The sequence below is a fragment of the Sminthopsis crassicaudata genome, chromosome 5 (genome assembly GCF_048593235.1).
Source record: "Sminthopsis crassicaudata isolate SCR6 chromosome 5, ASM4859323v1, whole genome shotgun sequence".
Lineage (NCBI taxonomy): Eukaryota > Metazoa > Chordata > Mammalia > Dasyuromorphia > Dasyuridae > Sminthopsis > Sminthopsis crassicaudata.
This window is the reverse complement of record NC_133621.1, coordinates 33,354,144-33,381,002: the sequence shown is the minus strand read 5'-3', so window position 1 is coordinate 33,381,002 and position 26,859 is coordinate 33,354,144. Positions and strand designations below refer to the sequence as shown.

The 26,859-nt window shown below is 36.2% G+C and overlaps 1 protein-coding gene across 1 annotated transcript in view; it reads right to left on the bottom strand.

Moving 5' to 3' along the window:
• TBC1D5 (TBC1 domain family member 5) overlaps positions 1-26,859 on the bottom strand; it is a 578,427-nt gene that overhangs the window by 81,771 nt on the left and 469,797 nt on the right. Inside the window, exon 21 of the mRNA XM_074269720.1 lies at positions 3,801-3,886. Coding sequence (XP_074125821.1) covers positions 3,801-3,886 — 86 coding nt within the window. The remainder of the gene's footprint in view (positions 1-3,800; positions 3,887-26,859) is intronic.

Below are 26,859 nucleotides of genomic sequence, written 5' to 3'. Positions count from 1 at the left end.
CTTTATGAAGTGATGGTTTACTTCAAGTAATTTCTGTTTCCATGGGACATTTGAGCCTATATTGAGGCAAGAAACATGGCTGTACTTTTCTTCTTTTGAAGGGAAAAAAATAAAAATCTTTGATGTAAGAGTTAAAATACACAACTCCTAGATATTTCTGATAGCATGCTGATGTAATTAGTAATGCCTGAACCTGACTATTATACCTAAAGCAGTTTAATCTATAATATTATTGCATTTAAATAGCCCTCGGTGTCTTCTGTAATTCTGACTAGCTATGGATTTATTAATACTGAGGGTTATATAATCTGAGAGAGAATAAAAAACAAGGCAAGCTTCTGGATGTGTAGAAGCTCCCATTCCTGATGCTTAACCTTATCCGATTCTCTAAACTATACTATATACAGAACAGTAAGAATTAGAAAAGTAGGGGGAAAAGTGGGAAATTGTGGGTCTAACTACCATGAACACTAAAACATAAAATACTGACTAATTATGAAGATAGATATTAACAACCAAAATCTTTAAATGATTCGCTTTGCCTTTTTAGCTATTCAAAAACTACACACACACACTCTGATTTAAGGCCAGTTGCATACAAAAATCAAACCAAAAAACAACAACAAAACCAAACCTAGCCAGGCTTATTCAACAGAAAATTAAGAGAGGATTATTTATATCCTAAAAGAATGACTGGTTTCACAAAATTATTTTTTAAATAGAAAATTCTCCTAGGATATGTTAACTATTATGTAGAATAAGGTGTATTTCTCATCCATTTTGTAAGACTTTGGTAAAAATTCTAAACCTCTGACTGAAGAGCAAAGGGATTTTATAAAATTAACTGTTAATGGGAATAATATATTGAAAACACCAGAGGAGAAACTTCTCCATGAAATCACTACTAACATCAATTCACAAACATGCTTTTTCTAGAGCTTTTCATCCACATTAAATAATTCTGAGAGGCTAATTGCTGGCTATATCCCATAGAAAAGATGAAATGGACCTCCCAGTGCTCTGCCTATAAACCAAGAAGTGTGTCTCAGGTGAGATCACAGGCCTTTGAGCCAGATGGGATGGCCTTCGAGGCAAGGCTTAGGTCAGAAAGGCAGAGTCCTGGATTGGGCAAGATCCCCACCTTGAGATACAGTACTGTCTTGGGGTAATGTATTTAATTTAAGCTAACCTTTGATGGCTAAGAGTTGGGGGGAGGGGTGTTGTGAATTCTGTCCCTCTGGGTGTAAGGATAAAGACAAGCTTCTTCTGTGTCCTGCCTACTAGTGCTTACTTGAAATAAGCTGATCCCAGTCATGAATCTAGGCTTAGGAAGTCCTTGGTATTATACCTCATTTATAAACAGATGCAGCTGAGGTAGCTCAGGCTCTCCAGGGATTCCTGATAGGGACTGGGCAGCTGATGTATCATTTGTTTTGTGATCCTGTGATGAATAAAGGAACCCGATATTTTGAAAAGTTGTGTTGTACCATCTCTTCAAAACGTTAGACCCATTAAAGTTAAGTAATGTACAGATGCATTAGGGAAGATAAGTATTCTCTTCCTCTCCTTAATTTCAGTACATGTATGGGACTAATCAGAGATTGCTCTCTTTTAATGTAGAGAAATTTTGTGCTATGCATACTCAGTACAGCTTTTTTAGTAGCAATAGACTCTTAAATTAAAACCTTTAAAAATTAAATAGGTATTTCCTAAGTCTAGTCACAATTTAGACATTTTTATAAAACCAGCTTTTGCTTATTTGAGAAAAAAACTAACAAGATTTAAAATGTAAAATGATCTTTTTTGTCCCTCTTAATAGTTGGAGTTAATGGAATGATGAGGAAAAAGGCTGTGCATGTGTGTGCATGTGTGTCTTTTAAGGAAATTTATTCAGCAAGTAAAATTAGGGTATGCTGTGTAGTCCCCATGTATGTAATAGCCTATCACTAAAATACCTAGGCACTTGCTTTAAAGACTTAATTATAGCAATCCATGGTAAAGCAGAGAAGAGAAATCAGGCTTCTTGATTTCGGGTGATATTCTTATCCGGGAGATCACATGGCACCCTTACACTCCTCTTCCCTTATATGGCGACACCGGGCTAAGCGAAGGCCATCCCACAGAAGTGGGCATCACTCTCCCTGGGCTCCCAACTCCTTCTGGGGACGCTTCCTGGCCCTTTCTTGGGGAACCTCCTGTGCCCTCCCCGGCCTCTCCACATTCCCCTTGCTTGGGCCACTTTCTGCCCCGTGTACTTGGACTTAGATCTACGGAGGACACAGTGAATATGAAATGTGAGCTCTACTCATTGGTTCCAATTTGGTTTGGGTCTGATCTGAGCATCCTGAGCTAAAAATAGCCCAACGAAAGCCTCACCAAGCGGGATGTAGGGAGTAATAGTGAGATGAAAAGTCTTGGGCTGAATTTCATGGCTACAAGTACAGAGGGGGCAGGAAAAGCTCTGGGGAACCTCGTCTGTGCATCTTCCACACAGACCTGGGACAAGTGCTTTGAAGGAAAAGAAATATGGCTTTTTGACTTTGAATAACAGAAGTTTCCTACCTGTTAAAGTGGATAGGAAGTACTAATATTTTGGGGCATGGAAGTCAGGGAAGGGGTGAGAACTTAGCAGGGAGATAAAATCTAGTAAAGCCAACCAGAACATATATACACATAAATAAAGAAAATAAATCTAGTGATGACTCATCTGTCAGTGGTTGGTCTGAATGTGAATTATATGGGACACTGCCACCAAAAACTGGATTAACACATGAGAATATAGTGGAAAAACAGATTTATGGGAACAAATTGCGTGCCTAAATTCTAAGTTCATTTTTACTATTTTCTTACAACCATTTCCCTCTAATGAAGTTCAAATGCCATGAAACAGTGTCCCCATATCACAGGAAAGAGGAAGGAATAAAGAGGAACAAAAGGGAAACAGAATGATCTTTTTTTTTTTTTTTTTAACTTACATGGTTACATGTGAAAACATTTTCAACTTTTACAACAAGACTAATATGCCCATGTTTAGATGATAATTGTAACTGGTGCTGTCCAACAGAAAGAGTGCTGGTTGGGGAATCCAAAAACCTGGGTATAAAGTGAGCTCTGATACTTCTTAATCATGATCTTGGGAAGATACTTCATTCACCTCAAGAGGCCTTCGTGCCCTCACCTGTCCTCAGATAAGGGCTGGGACCAGAAGCTGCCGAGCTCCTCTCTGATTCTAAAGGGACGGCCCACGGATCCTGGTGAATGTTAACAAGTCCATGTCTTGGCTCTAGTGCTTTTCTAGAGGCCCAATTTTATAGAAATAATTTAAAAAATATGTGGTAGAATTGCCTCTTTGTCTCCATCAATCCAAAAATATTTGGAAATAGACTACTTAAGTCCATATGAGTTAGCCTGGGTTTAGCTTTAGAAATGTTAAGCTGTTTTATATCAAAAAATTAATTTGACAGCATAAAAATTTAATGTCTCAGTTCAACAGTAATGCTAATTTGTTAATTTTTTTGTATTTTGCATTTCCAGGGGGGGAGATCGGGGTTAAATAATTTGCCAAGATCACACAATTTGTTAGCTAGTCAGAGTCAAATCTGAACTCAGGTCCTTCTGAGTGTTCTATCCACGTGCCACCTAGCTGCCCCTAACTTGTTAATTTTTAATGGTTTAAAACGTCACATATGTCAGAACTTTAACTGTAGTGTATTAAATTATCATCTTTTACTTAGTATAGAGGAGAGTTTTTAACAATGGCTTGAATAAAAAACAGCATTCAGGGCAGAGGGAGTGCTTACCTGGTTTTATTCATTAGGTCTGCTCCACATGCCTTGTAATAATCTAAATTTTGTTGGAACTGGTGCGTCACTGGCCTTGGGTTTCTCTAAAGCAAAAACAGTCCAGAAAAGAGTATTTAGAAAATGCTCAAAACAAATCGCACATCGATAGTTAAAAAGGCAGAAATAGAACGATATGTTGGTATCTTTGTTTAATCAAGGAGAAATAAAGAGAAGTAAAAAGCATAATATTTGGCTTTCATTTGGATAGTTGTTAGCAAGCCTAAGGATTGTCTTAGTGATTGAAAACCTGGAAAATGTATTAATTCATTACTTTTGTTATTGTTCTACAGGTTTTTGCCATACATATTTTGAGATACTGATTTAAAAACACAATTGGGAAAAGGCCAATCCTTTTAAAACCCACAAAACCCTCCCGATCCATGAGTGCCGACAAGATGTAGAAGATAACTTTAGAGGAGGATTCCGGAGGATCAGCACGCACACTACGCCCACTAGATGGCGGACAGAGCCTTTGGTTCTCCCGAAGCTGAGGTGCTGCTGCAGAATGCAGCCATGCTTTTACAATTACTCATTTCTGTGGCACACAGTTTCATTTTCAAGCGTTTGATGCGTGCCAAAAATGTGGTAGGCATTGGCAATCATTAGCACTTTAACCATCACCTCACACGAGCCAATGTACCAATGCCTGTTTTCATTGAAACAGCAAAGGAATTGCTTTTCTGGGACTCTCCACTATTTGTAAACACTCCAGAAAGGCGCTCTGGGTGTTAAGGAAAGGGGCGCCCCCCTTTATTCAGTGTCAATCAAAGGGGGTGCCGACGCTGGGGCACAGAGGCAGGCCACAAGCTTCTCACCTGAGTCAGGAAAGGGGTTCACAAGGTCGGATGGCACCTGAGGGAAGGCCCAGGTGACTTTGGGGAGGATGAGGGAGAGGGGAGTACACAGGAGAGGGCCTTTGGGGGAAGAGTCCAGGATGGCCGAGGAGGCTGGAGAGCCTGGATGGAGGAAGGGGCTAAGTGAGGGAATCGGGACAATTACCATGGCACGAAGCCGGGGCTAACTTGGGACGGGCACTAAGGCTTTTCCCCAGGGCCATGGGATCTAGAGAGTAATGAGAGTGGAAAGCAAAACCTGATCTCAGCCCCTGGTAAGCAAGATTACCCAGGCTCCCATTCCAGGTATGATGAGGATGCTCCCACCGCTCCCCTGGAGCCAGCCTCCCCCACTGGTGCTCTGGAGGTGTGTTGGGGACCAGTATCTGGGTCTTTCATCCGGATAAAGCGCCTGGTGCTCTAAAGCTCCACTTTGCTTGTGGTTCCCTGCTCCTTCCTCTCTTCCTCGTCTCTTGTGGCATTTTGGGGTGCTTGCCCTTGGCATGAGAATTGCTAGTTTTGAAAGAATATGAAGAATGGATCGGAGAGTGCCCAGATAGACTGGAGGCAGGAAGACTAGTTAGGAGGCTATTATAATAGTTGACATATTTGGAAATCTATAAAAATATCACTTTTCTCATACATAAGCTTTTCACAAGCAAATGAAATTTAAACAAAAGAATACCTCTTAAACAAAAATATTTCCAATTAAACAACTAAATAAAAACCGAAGCAAAGAATGGTTCTTTAAAACCATAATTATAAATTTCCATAAAATATTTTAAAGAAAAGTAAAACTAGGAAGGGTTTTGGTTTTTAAACCTCCTACATCTCAACTACTTATCTATATAAGCAAGCTCATCTGAGATTACCACACACTAAACTTCTTGCTTAAAACAAAATAAAACAAAACCACCAAAAACTCCACGACCTCTGCGTCAGGAGCTGGGTTCTTAACTTTTTTTGCATGACAGACCCTTCTGGCAGTCTTGGGAAGCCCATGGACCCATTCTCAAAATACATAAAAGAATGTACTTAAATATAGAAAATAAAACATAAGGGATTAAAAGGAAATGAATTCTACTAAAGACTGCTTTTTAATCTACTTCTATATAAAATGGCACAATTTATCTTAATGCAAAGAACTCATGTAGGTTAACATCTTCAGAGAGGAATATAATGCTAGAGTATTAAATGTTAGGGTTAAATAATTGTAATTCATCAAGCTAACAAGCTGTGATTTAATGGTCAAAATTGCCCTATTCTTTTTCTGTTAAAAAAAAAAAAAAAGTACCTTTCATATATCTACCAAACTGACTCCAATCAATTTAACAGAAATGACAATCTCTTGATTTCACTATCTACTATTCCACTGGTTTGGTATTCAACTGAGTTCTAAGATAATCAAATCTGAATTGCCTTGATGAAGATAACAGATGATTCCATGACTACCATCCCATTAAGTGCAACTTTTCCATCTCTAGGAATTACACAGGTTTCCTTGCAGTGGTTGATGATAACCTGAACCTCGGTGAAATGGAAATGCAAGAAAGGTTAAAACCACTGGCAGGTCTTTAATGCTACATTCATGAATTATCCAAAAAAATTCCCTCCACTAGAATTTGGTTAATTCTCCTTGTGATGAGTGGTAAATAGCAGTGAAAAGAATTAATGACACATTATAGTTTGGCAGAATGTACAACTAGGAGAGGGCATCATTGATATGGTATCTACACTTATGGCTAAATTTTTTTTTTTTACTCCCACTATATACAAATACAACATGCTTTTGCAAAAATAATAAAAAAAGCTCCTCTTTTAACTTAAATTCTGATACATAAAGAGATTATATTACAAAATATAATCTTGTGGGTTTTTTTTTTTTGCTTAAAAATACTGAAAGAGATCATGTAAAGCATTAAAACTTATTTATCAAGAAATGACAAGCAACTCAAGGGTACCAAGGGTTGATCTAAGTACTTAGAATGATTATCAAAAATAATGATCTCACTTGAACACATGAATGAGATTCAAGTATTGCTCTCATTTAGGGCCTATTTAAATTCCTCAGAGGCTTACTGGTATCAAAGGGAGAGTTATTTAAAGTGGAGAAGAATGAAAAAGAAGATATTGAAAAATGGAATTTAAAATGTAAGACAATGGCTGAAGATTATTGCACGGTGTCAAGACGCCTGTTAAGACAATACCACTATTTAAATATAAATACATACAGGCAAGTAAATAATCTATGAACACACTGAGAAACTAGCATGTTCTGCAACCAATCTGCCTCCTATACTCAACATTGATTGAAGCTTAATGTAAAAAACAAACATTTACCTCCACTCAAAAAACCTCGCCCTAAACAACCAAATCACTGACAGATTTAGGAATTAAAATTCAATATTTCTGTCTTGAAAGCTTATGTAGAGTTCTTTACCCAACCCTCTTTTTATGTACAGTGTAAAAGTTCCAAATAGTTCCAGCATTCTTGACATATATTTTTCCAAATTAAAAATCTTCCACATAACTTAATGATTTATCACTGATAAATAAATCTAGGATTCCTATTAAACAGAGTGTCCTAAAAGAAAGTCCAGTTTTCAGCTTATGCCACTGAGACCTACAGCTAGACTAAGAATTGTTCATTTTCATTTTGCTCCTATTTAATAAGCTCTAGAATTATTAGGGTCCTAATAGGAGGGACTACATCTTTTCATTCTTCACTAATTTACCTCATGTTCATACTCTGGTACTTCTATTCACTTGCTGTGCTCAGAGTTGTCTTTATCTGGATGGAGTAATTAAGAACTACCGTGTTTTGTTTTTTTTTGGGGGGTGATAGAATCAGGGTTAAGTGACTTAGCCAGGGTCACACTACTTGTAAGTGTTAAGTGTTTGAGGCCACATTTAACTCAGGTCCTCCTGACTCCAGGACTGGCACTTCTAGCCATTGTACCAACTAGCTGCCACTTAAGATCTATTTTTAACATCATTTCACACCAAGGGGCTCTAATTGATTAAAAAAAATTAATTTAAAAAGTGTATAGAATTTATTAGATTTCTGCTCTACTTTGAAGAATTTTTTTCTAATTAATTCTCCTTGTGATGAGTAGTAAATAACAGTGAAAAGTTCACTCTTTAAACATATCCAAACTAATGATATATTATAGTTTGAGCAGAATGAACAGCTAGGAGAGGGCATCATCAATATGGTATAAAATTCATGCCCATAGCTAAAGTCTCTAGCATAAACATAAACATTAGAAAAATCTGTCCCAAACTCAGAAGGGTAAATCAAAGTCTTTTAGGTTTTCTGTCAACAAGCAAAATAATAAGTGTTGCTTTTCTTGCATAGAACCTCCAGATAGGATTAGTAGAGGTATGCTCTATCTTAGCTACTTCCAAAGTATGGGGGAAAAAAAAAAGTTACTCTTTTGGATATCTTCTTGATCTTGAGCATTTTTGTTTTATGTTATGATAAAAATGCAAGAAATCCCAAGGAGGCTTTCTTTGGAAAGTAAGTGGGGAAACTGACCTGCCTTTTTTTGGTGATGGCAAGAGGAGAAAATATCACATAGAGCAATGAGACTCAGAAGAAAAACTAAAATCAACCTTATTTCTCACTTGATTTCTAAAATGCTTTGGCTAATTTACTTACAGTGAATGCATGATGGAAATTATCTGTGGCATTAACTACATGGCTATTATTAAAACATGAAAGTGGGTACTGGGAACCAACTTTTCTGTAGCATTTACTTTTTACTCACTAAAAAGGACCAGCCTATATAAGAAGAGTTAGTCTTTTGCTTGACTTCAATTGGAAATCTCTCCGCCAAAACAGGTTTGAGCTTCAAAGGAGAGTATTCCCACCCCCTTCTCCCACTTCCTTTAGCTTTAGATTCTCTTACAGAAGAGTTCAACTATTTTTTAAAAGGACCCTTAACAATAAAGTCTAGAAAAACAGAAGATATTTTCAGTAAAAGGGAAAAACAAAACAATACTCTAGTGATCCCTGATAGAACTCATGAAAACTAATTGTGCTAACTGTCATATTACAATGGAAGAACAGATATGTAAAAAGGTCTATTTGAAATATCCAACTAATTTTTCTGCATTAGCCAGGCACATATTTTGTGGACAGGTAGAGACACCTTTAACAATGAAATCAAAATAATAGTTTTACCAGAATGTAAACATTATTAAGAACAATAAGATGTTTTAAAAAAAAGGGGGGGGGGAATGCTTTGTTGTTTTGAGAGTTGATACAGTAATTTAAAGTAGGTGTGGATGAGCACTATGTTTCTTGATAAACAAAACACCTTATCTGAAAAATTACATTCAAGTAGGCCTTTGCAGGACTCCATATCTGGAAATAAAGAAATACATTGCTTTTTCACAGTTAATCTTATTTTTATTTTTTAAATCTTATTTTGAATTAAAAAAAAAATCCACGTGCTAGATTTTGTAATGTTTGGCGTATGCACTGTTGCCTTCACCATTTAACTGAGATCATTCTTGTGAGGAAAGTCACTCTTATTTCTGTAGCTTTTCTGATGAGTATCATCCTCTAGATTCAAAGAGATGAGGAGTTTAGAGCTGACTGTATAATAGAAAAGTTGATTTATTTTGAAAATGTCTGTGGTCTAACTTTGTGGCTGGCATAAGGAAAAAAGGAGGGGAAGACTTGTATATGGTAAGAATTACTTAGTTTTTTGTTTTTCCCAGTATCCTGCTACCACCCTCTATTTTTTACTACGCCAGATTAGAAAAGGAAAAAAAAAGACGACTCAGAAGGGGAAACAGCACTCTGAAAAGATGTCTAACGTTTCTCTTTGATGAAAAATGAGACTCTTATTTTAGTGAATATGTTATTGCCTCAACGCCAGGGGAAAAGCAACCGTCATTAGAAAAACGAATTGCTCAGCTGTTTATAAGCAAAAAGCTCTAGGGGAATTTCTCAGGACCCAAAAGGCAAAGCATTGCAGGGTTATGCAAACATATGTTGCAGGTGTTTTAGGGTAGACAGGTGGGCAAACCTCAACCACTGAAAAGGATTTGGTTTAATATACTGTAACTGAAACTAGACTACCTAAATGCATCCAAGTGCAGAAAGCCATAGCAAGAGTGAACTGTATCTATAGAGCAAAAATTCTCCCTAAAATAATTATCTTGTTAGTGCCAAGCAAACAGGATTTCTTCTTCTGGTAGTTTTATAGCAAACAAATACTGCCAATTACAGTTTTTTGGAAAACTGAAGGTATTTTAAACCTGGAACAAAGAACAGCCTGAAATAGCAATAATTATCCAAAAAAGATAAGGATGAAGTATTGTTTGCCTTTATTTAAACAAATATTCCTAAGGAGACAGTTTTCTGTAATATCCCCTCTTTGCTTCACCAGGCAACATTAGATTTATCATAATTCTCCTAAAGCCTAAAATATTTCTATATTAAAATGCTAATTTTGCTGCTCTATGTGTGTGTGTATTTTTTTTTTTTTTTTTTTGCCTGTAATTAAAGCTGGGTAAATTTGTGATCTGATATTCACTGATCACTACAGGTTCTGCAAAGGTCATACCATTTCTGTCTCTTATTGCCCTCTCTATTTTAAAAAAATACAAATATATAGTGGCTCAAAAAACATGTATCAGGATCTTGAGTGCATTAAATTCCTCAGTAACTTAAACCATCTCTAATAAATAACTTTGAATGTTTTTATAAATACCAATAACTTAGATACTAAAGTGACTAAAGCACTAATATTTTTTGCTGTGTAAATTATCCAGGAAAAATTATTTCTTTTTTATTGTTAAGTGTGAATGAGTGTATTTAACCTTAATACAGATATCAATATATTTATTTATAAACAGCAATATCACTGATCCCTACTTAATCTAATTTCGTGTTAACCATACCATGCTAATTTTCTGGTGTACTATATTGTGTTGATATTTTATCTAGATTCAGAAAGAAGAAAGGGATGAAACTTATGTATATAAGATCCAAACTGTTGCTGCTTATAGTAATGCTGTGAGATTAACACAGTCAACTCGATATAGGTTTTAAAAAATTAACAGTATTTCATTCTCACCAAGGAAGATTCTTTCTTGACCAAAATTAAGAATCATCACCATATGTAATAATAAGAATAATGATTATATACTCTATTAAGAAATAAATATTAGCAACAATGAGTATTTTAAAATCTGTAACATATAATAGTAAAATCCAGAACATTTTAATATATATCTAAAAACTCTAACTAAAAAAAAAAAAAAAATCCAAAAGGTCTTAAGAGAATTTTTTTAATTTAAAAAAAAAAATAGATAATTGGGTAAAACCCACAGACAAAACCCCTGAACTCATGCCAACCTCATTTTACATACTGAATAAGCCCAATTCCCTTAAGTGACATCCCCATGTACCCTGGCAAGCAGAGATTTCAGATGGCAGAAAAGCACTTTAAACCACCTGTGCGTTAGGCTCTGTTTTTAACTTCATACAATAAATGTATACCAAAAGAGAAATTAAAAATGTTTTCCCCTTCCTCTAATATATTTAAATATGTGCATTTGCTTAGAAGGTTGCCAGATTAACAGGCCCCCAAATTTGCTATTTATATACAGAAAGTAGGTGTTTAAAAAGAAAATGTATGGTGGTACTACAAGTTTCTACTTTGCCCTAAAAATATGGCTTAGCCCTGTTGTCAAAAGATCCCTTTTGGCCAGAAGGGATAGATCCTTTATCTTCTGAGGCTGCAGGACCCTTAACCTTCCTGTGGAAAGTATGTCAGCATGAAGGCTAGAGTGGTTTGTCTATGAGGTATTACAATGCAATTTCTGGGGTTTCCTTCTCTTTCCAAAGCTGGAGTCAATTTGATTTTGACTATAGACTTTGCATACAGCAATACAACTTTAGGTGAATAGAGGTGAATGCCGTCCCATGGTACTTTCAATGCAATTTTTAGATGCTTTCATCTGAAAAGAGCATGAACACAATATAAACAGAAGAATCTGTGGTGCAGATTTGCTTTTTAAATAATAGGGTTAAATAGTGATTCTTTAGCAGCATTAATGCTGCTCTGGATTATGGGATGATGGCAGAATTCTCAGAAAGAAGGTAAATGGAATGAATGGATTACTGGTTATATTAATTTGTTACAATCATGACTTGTCTCTTCTTGGTTGGTGATAGTTTTTTCATGTGAGACTCTTGTTGGCGAACCTTAATTATAAGAACATTCCGATTGTGGTCCTGCAGATAATGGTCTGTGGAGATGGTTCTCTAGGTGGAAGAGGATGGTTATTCCTCTGTGGGCATTCATTTGGTTTTAGTGAAATCCTAGATGAGTCAAAAATAATATCAAAATTCATAGAAGATTCTTCTGCAAATTCTACTTGCTTATTAACTTTTGTTACTGAGGGCTGCTATCATTCATTCACTCATTCATTCTTCCAGATACCCTTGTCAGCAAATTACTGGCAATAGCCTTCGAATTGATCTCCGTGTTTCAAGTCTTCCCCATTATAGTCCAATCTCACCTTGGCTGCCAGAATAATGTTCCTAAAGTGTAGATTGGCCTGGTTCTCTATTATCCCCAGGATCAAATATAAAGTCTTCTATTGGGCATTTAGAGCTTTTCACACCTCTCTTCACGCCTTCTTACACTCCCTTTCTTCTCCCCTCCCAACTGCTGAAATGTTCTTATTCTCACTTCCATCTCTTACTTTCTCCAGATTCCTATGACTGACAGGAGTCTCCTCAATCCCCTTCTGGGATTACTTTAATTTATCCTGCATATATCTTATATATACCTATATTGTTACTCCAATAAGGATGTGAGTTCTTTGAGGGTAGGGGCAAGAATTTTCCTTTTTCTGTGATCTTGGAACTTAGTATAATGCACATTTTAAGGTCTTAAAAATGCTTACTGATTGATTGGGAAATCAAATAAATGGGCTGATACCAGATCCTACCAGTGGGAATGGTCAGGATTACAGGAAAGCAGGAGTCCAGCAGGAAAATGGCATGATTCCTTCTGCACCCCCATCCACTGTGTCCTCTCCCTTCTCCTGACACTCAGTGTTCTGGGCTTCTTCCAAAACTCATCTCAGAGTCCACCTTCTGCAGGGGAACTCTCCCAGTCCCCTTACCTCCAGATGCTATCCCTTTTCAGATCACCTTCCACATACTTCAACAGAGATCTTTTATGTACCTGAAGATTATATTGTTTCCTCAGTTAGAATGTACTTTCCTTGGGAGTGGGGACTACTTTTTTTTGGTTTGCTTTTGACTTTGTATTCTTGGTGCTGTGCACAGGGCCTTTAGCACACTATAAATGCTTTTAAAAAAATACCTGTTGACTGAGTGATGCTCGAAAGGGACGATTTCTCCCTTTTCCAATCTCTCACACCACTCTTTATGGACCTCTGTTGTGTATAACTATATTACAATTTGTATTAGAGTTATTTCTGCACTCGTCTTGACCTCGTACCAATCCCTCGAAGACGAGGTATATATGCCTTGTACATAGTAGGCACTTAATAAATGCCTGATGCATTGAATTGAATCTTTGTATCTCCAGAACCTAGGACAAAATATTGTCAATAGTATGAATTTAACTTTTCTGAACTATTGACTGAGTTCTTCATTAGTCTCTCTACTTCTTGATTCTCCCTATTCCAAATTCACCTTCACATAGCTGTTAAAATGAGATTCTTAAAACACAGGGGCTCACAATCACATTATTTTTAGGATCAAAAATACATTTCTCTTTTCAACAACTAGCTCCAATTGATCCAGCTGAAAGAATTGGAGTGGGGGGGGGGCAGGGGAAAAGGAGGTAAGGTTAGCCTGGAGAAGAGAAAATTCAGGCAGTCCATGATATTGATGTTTAGCAATGGAACCATTAGATTGGCTCAGTTTGACCTTGGAGGGCAAAACCAGGAGTAATGGGTAAATGTAAACTTCCTAACAATTAGAACTGCAAACGTGGAACAGGCTGCCTAGCCAGGTGGAAACTTCTCCCTCTTTGGAGGTCTTTTAACAGAGGCTGAAAAACTAGGTCAGCTTTGTCAGAATGAGGATGGATTGGACGAGAATGTTACTGAGGTTCCTTCCAAATCTAAAATCCTGTGCTTATACCCTTCTCGCCATATTACACATTGCTCCCTTTCTGACACTTTAATCTAGTCAAACGGGTCTTTTTGCAATTTCTCACATATTAAATTTCAACACTCATCTCTGCATCTTTGCTCAGTCTATCTCATTTCTGGAATGCATTCCCTATCCTTACTTCTGCCTCTTAGACATCCTAGAGTCCTTCTTTGTTCAGCTCAAACACTACCTCCTGTCACTGTCTTTCTTTCCTTCTACACGGACACCCACAGACAGACAGACACACAAGCATTTTATGTATATTTCTCCTTTCCTCTGATGAAATGAGAGCTCTTTGAGGGCAAAGACTTTTCTATCTGTATCCAAAATACTCAGCACAGTGCCTGGCATATAGCAGGCACTTGATGTACTAAATTATGGTCTACTATCATAAAGAAACTGGAAAGGACAGGAGGAAGTCACCCAGAATCAACTATATGGTTAGTATTCTAAATTTCAAAGTTGGAACCAATAACTATTTAACCTCATGTTGTTCCTGCTGAGATAGTAAGAAGGAAGATGTTTTAAAAATATCAATCTAGGTATGTTTTCTTTTCTTTCTTCCCCCCCACCGCCCCCCGGAGGCTGAGGTTAAAAGTGACTTGCCCAGGTCACACAGCTAGGAAGTGTTAAGTGTCTGAGACCAAATTTGAACTCAGGTCCTCCTGAATTTAGGGCTGGTGCTCTATCACTGCGCCCCCTAGCTGCCCCTAGGTAGGTTTTCAATATAAGTGATTGGAAGGTGCCAAAAATCTCAGTAATGTCATTCTCATAGCAGTCTCTTCAGGCCTGTAGCACAGCAGAATGCCTAGGAGTCAGGAGGTCCATTTCTAATTCTGGTTTTAACCTTTACTAACTATATTCTGACCTTAAACCAAGCCACTAAAGGACAAGTGGTTGTTTTTTCACCAATAAAAGGAAAGGGTATAACTAGATGCTCTCGAAGGGCCTATGCAACTTCAAAATTCTATGATTTTTCAATTGCATGAAAAAGTTATTAGAGAACTGACTGACAACTAATGCGGTCTCACACTGCTCCCTGAGTTTTTCTGGGTGGTTAAGATATCAGCCAGATAGAATCAGTAACTTATTATCATAGTTCCAGGACAGCTTTAGGCAATAACATTAAAGAAAAGTCAGCAATGACAAAGAGTAGATACCCCTCTATATGCTGCTAATAGGCAGAACTGGTTAATAAGATGATCTCTAGGGGAATAGCTCAATAATTCTGTGTCTATGCTAATCAGATGGCGTCACTTTAGCACATGATCCAGACTTACTGGGTATGCTTTAATTCCTTAAATCATTTCTTATTTTCACCTACCCAATCATTCATCCATTCTTCCTTCCTTTTTTCTTCCTTCCTTTTTCACACACACACACACACACACACACACACACACACACACACACACACACACACACGCCGCGGCCAAAAACAAAAGAATTCACCAATGACAAACAATGAAATGAGATGCCTTTGTTCTATGGCCCCTTCCAGAATTTCACTACCTTTGGTTCTGATGAATGCTGTAAAATACTAGTATTATTATTAACATCAACCAAACTTTGTTTTACAGTCCTTATTCCTCACGTTCTCTAACCTTGATATTTCTTGTCACTAAGTTCCTAGCCCTAAGAATACAGATACTGACTTCCAAGAAGTGAAGGCAAAGCAGTATGGTCCCCTCAGACTCCTAATACCAGTACCAAGGACAGGGAAACCAGGGGAGGACACAAAACATACATCCAAGTGCCATATCCAGAAACCTTGCCTCTTATATTCTTTAAGTGGGAGCAGAGAGATGGAAAGCAGTTGATGTGTTCTTTGTTGGTCAGCTGCAATATTCTAATTTGTGGAAAATTGTGTACGAGGATAGAGTAAAGCAAGCTGTAGGAAAGTATGGCCAACAGAACCTCCCATCATGAACACAAGAGGCAAGGTTCCCTCAGAGTATAGTGCCCCTGTCCTCAGTCCGAATATTGGGGGCTCTGTGTTGACAATTAAAAGTGGAGGCAAACAACTGAGTCTCCAAGATCCCTAATGTACTTGATGCTTTTTCAGATGATGCTTCTAAGTTGTACTCTAATCCTCATTCTCAGGAATTAAAGAGCTTAAATAGCCATTCAACTGCAACAAAATTATCTAGCTCATGCCCCATTAAGAGGAGTCTTTTGCATTCTTGTCAATAGGTACTCTATAGTAAGTGTGGTGTAAAAATATAAATTCATTTTGAACCCTTAGGGAAAAACTCTAGAATGAAGCCAACTGGAAAGATGAGAGGAATGCAGGCATAACTGATTTTCTGGATTCAGGAAAGCCAGAAACTACTCAACCTTGTTATTTTTCCTTCTTGATATTCTCTTTCTCAATGCTGATCCATGAAGATAATTTAAATAGCTTAAAGTAATACCTTAAAATCAATGATTTTTTGGGGGGGAGGAGATAGAGGGGAAAAAGAAAAATAAAGATTTATACATTTGTGTTATAGTAATTCAAAGAGAAAAACGCCACAAGCAATCAAATTACCAATAGAAATATTCTCATAGTCTGGTCAGCTTTAAGACTAAGTGATTTTATGAAAAATCTCACAGCTCTCAGATTAATCAATTTGTACCTCCTTCAACTCATTTTCAATAAACACGACAGATAAAGAGCTTCAAAAGGCTGCCAAATGCTAAATGGATAGTGGTTTGCAAAAAAACCTAGAGATTTAATTTTTGTTTTTTTGTAGCAACAATATTCTTAAAGAGATATTAATAGTATTGGTATTTTTAAAGGAGCAGGAGGGCAGCTATCTCAGGTTATTTTTCCTGAAGCCAGTGAATTTGAAAAAGATCATTGCAGTGAATAAGCAATATTCACACTGTGTTGACACTTCTTTATTGGACAGAGGGACAAAGTTATGGGCTGGTTCTAGTTTTTTCTTCCATCTTCCCTCTTCTTCCTTCATTTCCATCCATCCTCAGCATTGAATAATTAATTCAAAAGTAACAACTACTATGATCATATAATTGAAAATCTTGTGAAGGTGAAAAGAGAAAAAAGAAAGAAACCAACATTGGTTCAGGACTGTTCTGTAACTTGTTTATATGCTGTGCTTTTCTTTCATCTTCCTTATTTGAGAATAGCAGATATAACTACTGATAATCTAATTAACACCTGAACAATTTGCCCCAATGGGAAGCATGAATAATTGAAATACATAGAATCCCCCCCAAATCTTATTTTATCCAATAGCTTCTCTCTCCTTCCCAAGAAAACCTTTATATGAGAGATTTTAAATTGTGGTAAAATGGCCTACTTTAAGTTTTTAATATGACTTTATTTTTTTTTATCCATCCTATGGGAAAGGTGGAAATGTGAACATTGATATGGTCAGAAGGCAGGTTGCAGGAATGCAAACAGGGTGATGCAAAGAGCTGGCACAAGCTGCAGATGGATCACTGAGACCTGAATGCCAGTAACTTTCCCAGAACAGGAACAAAGTCATCGGCCACTATTGTGATCTTTGGAAACTGATGAAAGATGGTGTGCCAAATATCCTATGGGTGCTCAATGAATAAAGAAGCAGGGTTGTGATACAGAGAGGTTCTGGGAGACTCTGACATGTACTTATGGTTCAATGAATGTAATGTTATTGCAGTTCTTAAACCCAGAATGTTAATACCGTTGAGTATTTGAAAATCTTTTTCTCCCTTCTTTTTTATATGACAGTCAGCTAGTGAAAATCTTGGTTGAGACAGGAACGGAAGGCAAAATGAAAAATCTGGGATGACTAAATTGTTTTTCAGTTGTAGTTCTATTAACTGGGACCTAACGGTGAAACACAACCCTCCAGTCTTAAATGTTCCTGTTGTGGGAGGCAGTCAGGGCTTCTAGACCCAGGAAGCCTAAGGCCATTTTACCTTTCTGGACAACTCAGACAATGGCACACCACGTTCCTGTCCCCTAATTGATAGGCTAGCATGCAGGCCATAAGGGACACTTCTTTTGTCTCTGAGTTTGTTTGCGTGGTTCCCAATATGACCTTAACCAGTTCAGACCATCAACTCATCTGTCCTTTTGATCACAAAGAATATGGGGACTGAAAAGAGAAGTGAACTGACCCCCAGTAATCAAGAGAGAAGCAATTAATAATTAAGAACAACTCACATTTCCAACCATAGCATTTTCCTCAGAAGAACACAATAGGCTGAGAGATCAAATATAATTATCCCCATTTTAATCATGAAGAAACATGAGGTAAGAAACAGTGATTCTCTCCTGGTCACAGAGTAAAGAAGTTACAGAGTCAGGTCCAAATCTCCTGGCTCCACTTTCTGTACCTTTTCCATAAGAACACATAGTTAAGCAGTGTTAAACGTTGCTCAAATTCGATTTTTGACACTTTCAACTTGTTTACTTTTTTCTAACTACTCTGGCTAAACCTTCACTGAGAATACTAGGATTTCCACAAAGTTAACATGGAGGAAATACATTTCATATTTATTGCTCAAAACTGGAAAGACGGACAAATATCAAAGTAAATAAGTGTTGTAACAAAATTTCCTGCAGATTAAAAAATTCAAGCCATTAAGCTCCAGCATTCCTTACACATACTTATTTAGTATTTATAAACAGGCTCTGTTTGGGAATTCATTTAAGTATCAGTTAATGGAATCTAAGAAGGAGAAGTCAGATACACACTAAATAAACATTCACTATCATGTGCCATCTTATCTTTGGTCACTCAAGAAAATAGAATTAGCTCTTGCTCTCAAGGAGCTTATATTCTAGGTAGGGAAAAAAATGAGCCCAGGTAAGTAAAAATTAAATAATTTTTGGAAAGAAAGGAAGTTGACCTCACAGAAAATTTATCTGAAAGCAGAATATTCTACTTAACATGAATTTAATAGCACAGACAGCTCCTATGGGCCTATTTTCTAGAGATATAAATAATACAGATACAATAAATCTAGACATACAATAAATACAAAGTAATTCTGGGGCAGCAGAAAGAGCATTCCTATTCCTAAATTGTGAATCCATGAGACAAAGGTGAGGAGAAGCAGATTCCAGGAAGAGGAGGTGACCTATGAAAGGCCCATGAAAGTTTGAAAAATAACAATTCAGATAATTTGGCTAGAACCGAGGATTCATGAGGAAGATTAATGTATAATTAGCCTGTAAAGATAGATTGAAAATAACTATGAAAGACTTTGAATAGGGGCCAGCTAGGTGGCGCAGTGGATAGAGCACCAACCCTGAATTCAGAGGACCTGAGTTCAAATCTGGTCTCAGACACTTCACACTTCCTAACTGTGTGACCCTGGGCAAATCACTTAACCCCAGCCTCAGGAAAAAAATTAAAAAAAAAAAAAAAAAAAAAAAAAGACTTTGAATACCAAACAGAAGACTGACAGATAAAGCATTTATTTATTTAGAGATTACTGATGCCATGGTGTTAAGCTCTACTAATATAAATATGAGGGGAAGAAAGGTAATTCCTGCCCTCAAGGGGGTTCCATTCTAATAGGAAACATGTAAAACGGAACTGAAAACTGGGGAGGTGGTAAACATGGTAGAAAAGTCCGCATATGAATCCAGAGCGTAGTAGAAAAGTGAGGATGGGTAGCCCTGGCTTTTCATGAAACCGCAGATGGGAACTCGCTATTAAACAGAAGAGGGAGTTCAGAGTCAGAAGATAACAATGTGGTTGGCCAGGAGAGAACATTTTCTGTTTTATTACAGAGGAAATACAGGATCTCTTTGAGGAGGGGGGATCAATGAAAACACTGAAGGGAGCTCAGAATGTTTTATAAGAGGAGGAGCTGGAGGCAGAAGATCAATCAAAAACTTACTGTGATAGTCAGGATAATAAGTTTGAGAGTTTGACCTAGGATGGGAGGTCTGTGAATAAAGGGAAGGATGCATCTTAGTGACATTGTGGAGGCAGAATTAATCAGATTTAGCAATTGATTGGATATGGTGACCAGTAAAGGAAAGTGAAAGAAAGAGGATGACGCTGAGATTGAAAACCTAGCAACTGAAGGGTTAGTGGTGTCCTTTACAGGAACAGGATAATTAGTAGGAAGAAGGGATGGAAGGGAGAGAGGTGAGAGATAATGAGGGTTTTTTTTTGGTGTATGTTGAGATAATTTTAGAATATCTATGTGGAGAGAACTAAGAAGGAGGTAGTGTTACAAGATTAGAAATTGAGAGAGAGGTAAGGGCTGGATATGTGGATTTTGGAGTCACATGCACAGAGATAATTAAACCCAGGGAAGTTGATGAGGTCACCAAGAGAAAGAGCATAGAAATAAGAAAAGAAGAAAGGGAATTGTGCAGAGTTCTAGTGAAGAAATAGGGTGCAGAATTTATCATTGTAATTTGATAGGTAAAGGTGTTCCAGCACAAGATGCTGAAAAGGAAAAGTGAAAAAAATGTCAAGAGGAAAGGAAAGAAAAAGCAGTTATAAGAAGAGAGTAGTTAGTGGCTTCAAAAGCTCCAGAATGATCAAAAATAAATATGAAAAGGCTATTCAGTTTAGAAGTTAGAAGAATAATAGTTACCTTGGATTCAGCAATAATATATATTTTTGATTTTATTGTATTTGTTAGCATGTCCTCTTATCATGAAAATCCTGATAGTTACATTAAAATGGCTATTTCCTCTTTTTAAAAAATAGCATTATTTTTAAAAATAGCAATATTTGTAGTTATCAACATATTTAGACAAATTTTTTTAATTAATTGACTTAAAACATTTTAGAGAAATTGTTCAAAGTTCATGCTTTTATTTTAAAAACAATTTTTTTATAAACCTAAAGTGATTAACTGTATTGTTAGATTTCAAACAGTAAAAATGATAATCATGCTATTGTCATGGATTTGTATAGAATTTATCATTGTAATTTGATAGGTAAAGATGTTTATGGAGAAGGCTAGAACTTGACTTTTTTGTTTAAACATAATTTAAAGAAGCCAGCCTTCTTCCTGAAAAAAAAATTCTTAAATTTGAGAAAATATAAAGGCAGCTAAGGTGACAATGGACCTCCTGTCAGGAAGACACAGATACTACCAGACATACTACCATGTGACAATGGGCAATCACTTAACTCCTGCCTAACTCAGTTTCCTCATCTGTAAAATGGAGAAAACAATAACTACCTTATAGAGTTGCTGTGAGGATTAACTGAATTAACTTATGTAAAGTTCTTTGAAAACCTAAAAATGCTACATAAATAGTTATTAATCAAGAGATTAGGGCATACCTCTTAAAAACTGTCCCTTTTTAGTTATTTTCATTTTTTCCTAAAATATTTGTTATGCATGATAGGTCATCATAATATTATGTGATTAACAAATAGGTTATTTAGAACATTATGGAAGAAGATGAGAATTAAGGGTGCATAAAAAAGACATCTGACGAGCTCTTCTATCATTTTCTGGTAATCATTTAAACATCCTCTACAATTAATTAAGAATTAGGAAACCTCTTCATGAAGGTAAAAGGGAAGAGAATAAAAGCTGTCTTGAAGCTTAACATCAAAAAATTTAAAGTCTTGGCTACTGGTCTCATAATTTCCTGGCAAATAGAGGGAGAAGAATGGAAGCACTGTCAGATTTTATAATTCAACAACTGCTTTGGAAGGCAACTATAGCCATGAAATTAAAAAGCAGAAACATCACCTTGCAGACAAAGGTCGGTATAATCAAACCTATGATTTTTACAATCTCATTGTAGTGAGGGTTGGACTATAAGGAAAGCTGAATGCTGCCAAATAGATCCTTTCAAAATGTAGTGCTGGAGAAAACTTCTGAAAGTTCCTGGGACAGTAAGGAGATCTAATCAACCAATACTCAAAGGAATCAATTCGGACTATTCATTAGATGGTCAAATACTGAAGCTGAAACTTAATAACTTTGGCCACATAATGAGAAGATGGGACTCAATGGAAAAGACTCTGATAGTGAGAAAGATTAAAGGCAAAAAGAAAAGGGGACAGTGAAGAATGAGAGAGAGAAAGTATCATGGAAACCCAAACAATGGACATGAGCTAGGACAGACTTCAAGAGATACAGAGGCAAGAAGGGCCTGATGCACTATGATCAAGGGGGTCATGAAGAGTTAGACAGGATTGGATATGTGAACAGTAAGACATTCCTAACTTCCCCAAATGATGTACCTTAGGGTAGAATTGTAGGTCAAATTCTACAATTATAAACACTACCTTGTTTCTATAAACAAAAGAATTCCATATCATAGCCATGGTCTATTTACTTCAAACCACATTCAACACAGTCATATTTCATGACCTGTAGAGTTTAACAATAATGGAATCTGACCTTCAACTAAAAAGCTAGGGACCTACCTTAAATAGGCACTTTTTATTCAGAAAGGACTGCTTCATTTTTTACTTTGTATAACCAACATCTGCCACAATGCTTGACACACATTAGGTCCTTAAGAACTGTCTGTTGAAGTGAATTGTTGGAATGCTTAAGTCTTTTTAAGTATCTCACATACTATAAACAAAGGACTCACATTTAAAGGAGTATTATAACTTCCTTTTCTTTAGAAGTTCTTAAACTTCGATTTTCTTATATTTTTAATATAGCCATTTAAGCCCAAGGTAATATAATTGCCTGAGGAAGAATAGAATATTAACTTTTAACTAGAATTATAATTTAAAGAATATTTCATTACCTTACTAAAATCAATCTGGTCCGATTGAACACAAAATTTTTGGTAAAAAAAAAAAATGAAGTAAAACTGAAAAATATTATTTAAAATATCACAAAACAAATATAAAATTCTTTAAGATATTTTTAAGACCACAAAAATCAAAACAGAGAAATACATGGCATTCTTCTTAAAGAAAAATATAGTGAATAAAAAGATAAACATTTAGTTCTATTTTGCATTTTTTTGGTTAATTTATATAATTTTTAAAAGTTAGATGAATTCATAAACAAAACTTTCCTGGATACTTATCTATAATTAAAATATGTATTTTGTAGCTTAGATGTAAAAATATATCTGATTATTAGCAAAAACCAAAATATAAATGAAATTAATACATGTAATCAAATGTTTAAAGAATGGTAATATTAATAGCAATATCAAAAATTATTTTCTCCTCATTTCTTAGTTATGAGAAAAGTCTAACAGCATGCACAAACACAAAAAAAAAAAAAAAAAAAAAAAAAAAGAAAAAAAGGAAAAAGAAACTTGCACATCAATACACCAATGAAGCAGTCAGTCTTTCAGGCATGCGAAGACACCTTAGAAATCTCTGGCAGGTAAAGCAGCACCATGAAAAAAACATTAAACTGATATTCTATGCATAAATTGTTCAAACAGCCAAGCTTCTTTATATTTGGAAGGTCACCATTCCTTATATGATATTAAATTAAAAGCAGAAATAATATTTAGTTTGACCTTGGGAGCTCAAAGTCAGTTACTACTCAATTTTTAGAATACTGACTTACTGAAGCACTAATTTCTGCAAAAGACCCATTTTGCTGAAGTCATTCAATGTGACTGATGCTGTCACATGCATTTCCATTTCCATATATACATATAATGTACACGTGGGTAATTATACAAGCACGTATGTAAAATTCTCATTTTTGCATTATGAGTAAATATTTAATTCAATTACTTTCTTAAAATCTGACATTTTACAAGTCAGATAAAGGAATGAAACTTAATACTGTCTCAAACATGAAGGCCCAATTTGAATTGGACAAGTCTAAGAACAGTGCATGTTATATATTTTTATAGTCACTTTATATATACACGAATGGCTCTGTGAAAATAAACTGCCTTATTTCGAACTAGTTTCTTCTGCAAACAGTTACATGGACTGCTTACAAACTTAGGAGGTATATTTCTTGAGAACCATTCGAGCTTCTGAGACTGACAAAGGAGAGCTGGCAAGTTCCTAGCACAGAATCTACAATGGTAATTTTTTATGTACTGTATTTCATTTGTAATAAGTCATTGTGATAAGGTTAACACTTCAACACACACAACAACATACAAATAAGAACGCCCAATGATGAAAATTACTTTGCTTATGTTGCTGTATTAGAATTTTATTTGCTAAAGGGTAAAAACAGATTTGCAAAATTCACAGTTAACTTAAAACAATAGTTTTAAACCTTTTATTCCTAGCCCTTACTGCCTTCAGGAGAGAAGGAACATCTGGTTATTTAAGGAACACAATATGTTCACATTTTCTATGACTTTTGTTTCTAATTGGGTTTTAAAATTTTTTTTATTTGAACAACTCTGGTTGGAACTCTGTTTTTTAATCACTTCATATTTTTCAGCTGGCCCTCCTTTTCTCCTAGTTTAACCAAGAGATTCTGTCTGAAAATCTATTCTGCGCTGGTGATATGGCCAAAGAAAAGAAAATGAGACAATTGGGATAGGAGGCTGACAAAGAAAGTCTACAAACCATATTTATAATATATGGGGTACAAGGGTGTGTGACAATTTTTCATATAGTACTACGTATTTGCATCCCATTTCTTCATATAGAATAGATTTTCATAAACCTCAAACAATACTCAGACTGTCTAAGTATGTGAAGTCTCATTCATTATTTTACTGTGGGTTCAAATATCTTTCTCTTTGAAGATAAAATCTTGCTAGGAGAATGCCAATGACCAAAGTTCAGAATTTCTAACTCTTGTGGTTTCAATCTGCTATAGAATTTCCTCCCCTAATTCCATGTTATTAAACCTTAAATCCATCTTAGTACCTGTAAGTATCTGGGCAAATCTGTGTCCCTTGTTACATGCCCTCCTATAAATAATGATAGTAGTAGACACAAAGATTCCATGGTATTTAGAAGATTTTAACTATGCAGCTTGTTACAAATACTTTGTGCAGTGATTCTGATGTTTTGATCTTATGATTCAGTCTAAGGATTTCATCTCTGCCTACATTTCACATATTATTTCTCTTAGGCCCACAAAGAAACCATGGTAAAGAGTGAGACAATATTTTCCTAATTTCTACTATCAGAAAAGAGGAATTGTTAATTCTTTCTTCTGTCTGAAGTATTTCAGAAATGATTGATTTCTTACTAGCTATATGGTATTAGGTATTAGAAACTGTAAAAGTTAAAGGTAGAGATAAAGATGGAGAGAGGAGAAGAAACGAGGCAGAAAAGCAAACTTTGAATAGAAGATGGAAGAGTGTTTAGAAATCTAACTGGGTAGCAGGATGTGCTCTGTGGCTTTTATTCTTCAGCGAACCCTTGGTGGTCCTTGTCCCACAGTATGAGGGATTTTAATACAGTTCTTGAAATCTCTAGAACATTAGATTAATCAGTAAAAGTCTTTTTTTTTTTTTTTTTTTTTAAGATTTCAGTATTTCTGCTTTCCCACCAAGCTATCCAGAGCTTCTTTCTTCATTCCTCCACCTTGGTCACGATTCTAAGAGGTCTTGCTGTCCTGAGGGGACACCGAAATCCTCAGGCTATGTTAATTTGTCTTAGGTCACATGGCCAAATTTGGCAGATTGTTATATGAAGCTCCACATTTTAATCCTCAAATATGCCTTAACAGATATACCTTAAAGTATTTCTAGGTCCTACTACCTGAGCTACTTTTAATAACTTACTTGGTAGGCTTTAATTCTAAAGTTTCATCTGCACCCTCTGACATTCCTTGTTTGTCTGTTACAGAATGACTTTCAAAAGAATTAATTGATTTTGACCAGTTTTATTACAGGATATCAAGGAATATCTTAGTTTCAAATGATGTTACTGTACACCATGGTCCAAGACCGACTGCAAGCTCCACAGGAGACAAGAGCATGGTAAGGCTGCCAAGACCGAAGGAAGATGTGGCTGCAGAGTTCTGGGGCTAAGAGGGGCTGTCCGGAGGCTGGCCTCCACCCTGCCCAGACATTCTGGGACTCTGGGACACTGTGCCACATTCTGGGGGAGGGCGGTACACAGTGGGAGGGTCCTCTGGAAGGGGATGCCTGGACAATTCAGGACTTCACAACATCAGGACTGGTTCAAAGAGCTAGGCAAGTTGAGCTCCTGATGCCTGATTTTTTTCTCTTCCAATTTCTATTTAGTCTTGATATTAGGGAAAATGACCATTTAGAACAAGTGTTCAGAAACTGTTTCAAGAAGAAACCCTTTTAACAAAGGTCTTCAAAGGGCCACTTGGCAGTTATATTTTAGAGGTACAGGGACAGGGAAGGGAGGAGAATAAGCATTTACGAAGCACTTACTGTGCTACTACACAGTAACACTAGTAACTAAGAGTTTTTACCCAGATCACCTCATTTGATTCTCATGAAAACCCTCCTAAGAGGGAGGCAACATTTTATTCTCGTTTTACAGCAGAGGACACTGAGACAGACAGACACTAAGGTGACCCTTCTAGTGAATGCCTCAGTCCTGACTCCAGGCCTCTCTCCCCTGTGCTGTCTGGCTTCACATACAGGTTGAGTGGATGGTTGCTGAGATTCTATGAAATTGTTGGGAGGATAGAACTATGCGCTTGCTCTGACTGAAGTCTATAATAACTATTAATTTTAATTTATTTAAATAAGCAGCATTTGCCAAATAACTGGCAACTTTCTGCTAAAAAATGAAAACCAATTAAACTTATATTTTAAAAACTCATATGTTCTCAATTTCTCAGTGTCTTCTGGTGTTTGGGGATAGTTACAAGACATCATTGCATTATTACATTGCAAAATGCTGTTACCTTGACTGCTACCTGTACCTAGTACAGATGTGGTAGTGATTTCATACCTTAAATCTCATCTTTTAACTAATTCATTAATGGAAGGATTTGTGTAACTAACCTTAATTTTCCTTTTTATTGTTTCATTTATATATAGATGCCGTCTGTGGGGAGAACAGATCAATTTTTTTTTGGTCTTATTGGTTTACAACTGAGAATTACAAAGTACCCTGAAAATAATAATTACTAAAAACTGAAACAAAATATCAGTTCTAGGCAGCCAGATGATATAGTAGATAGTACACTGAGCCTGAAGTCA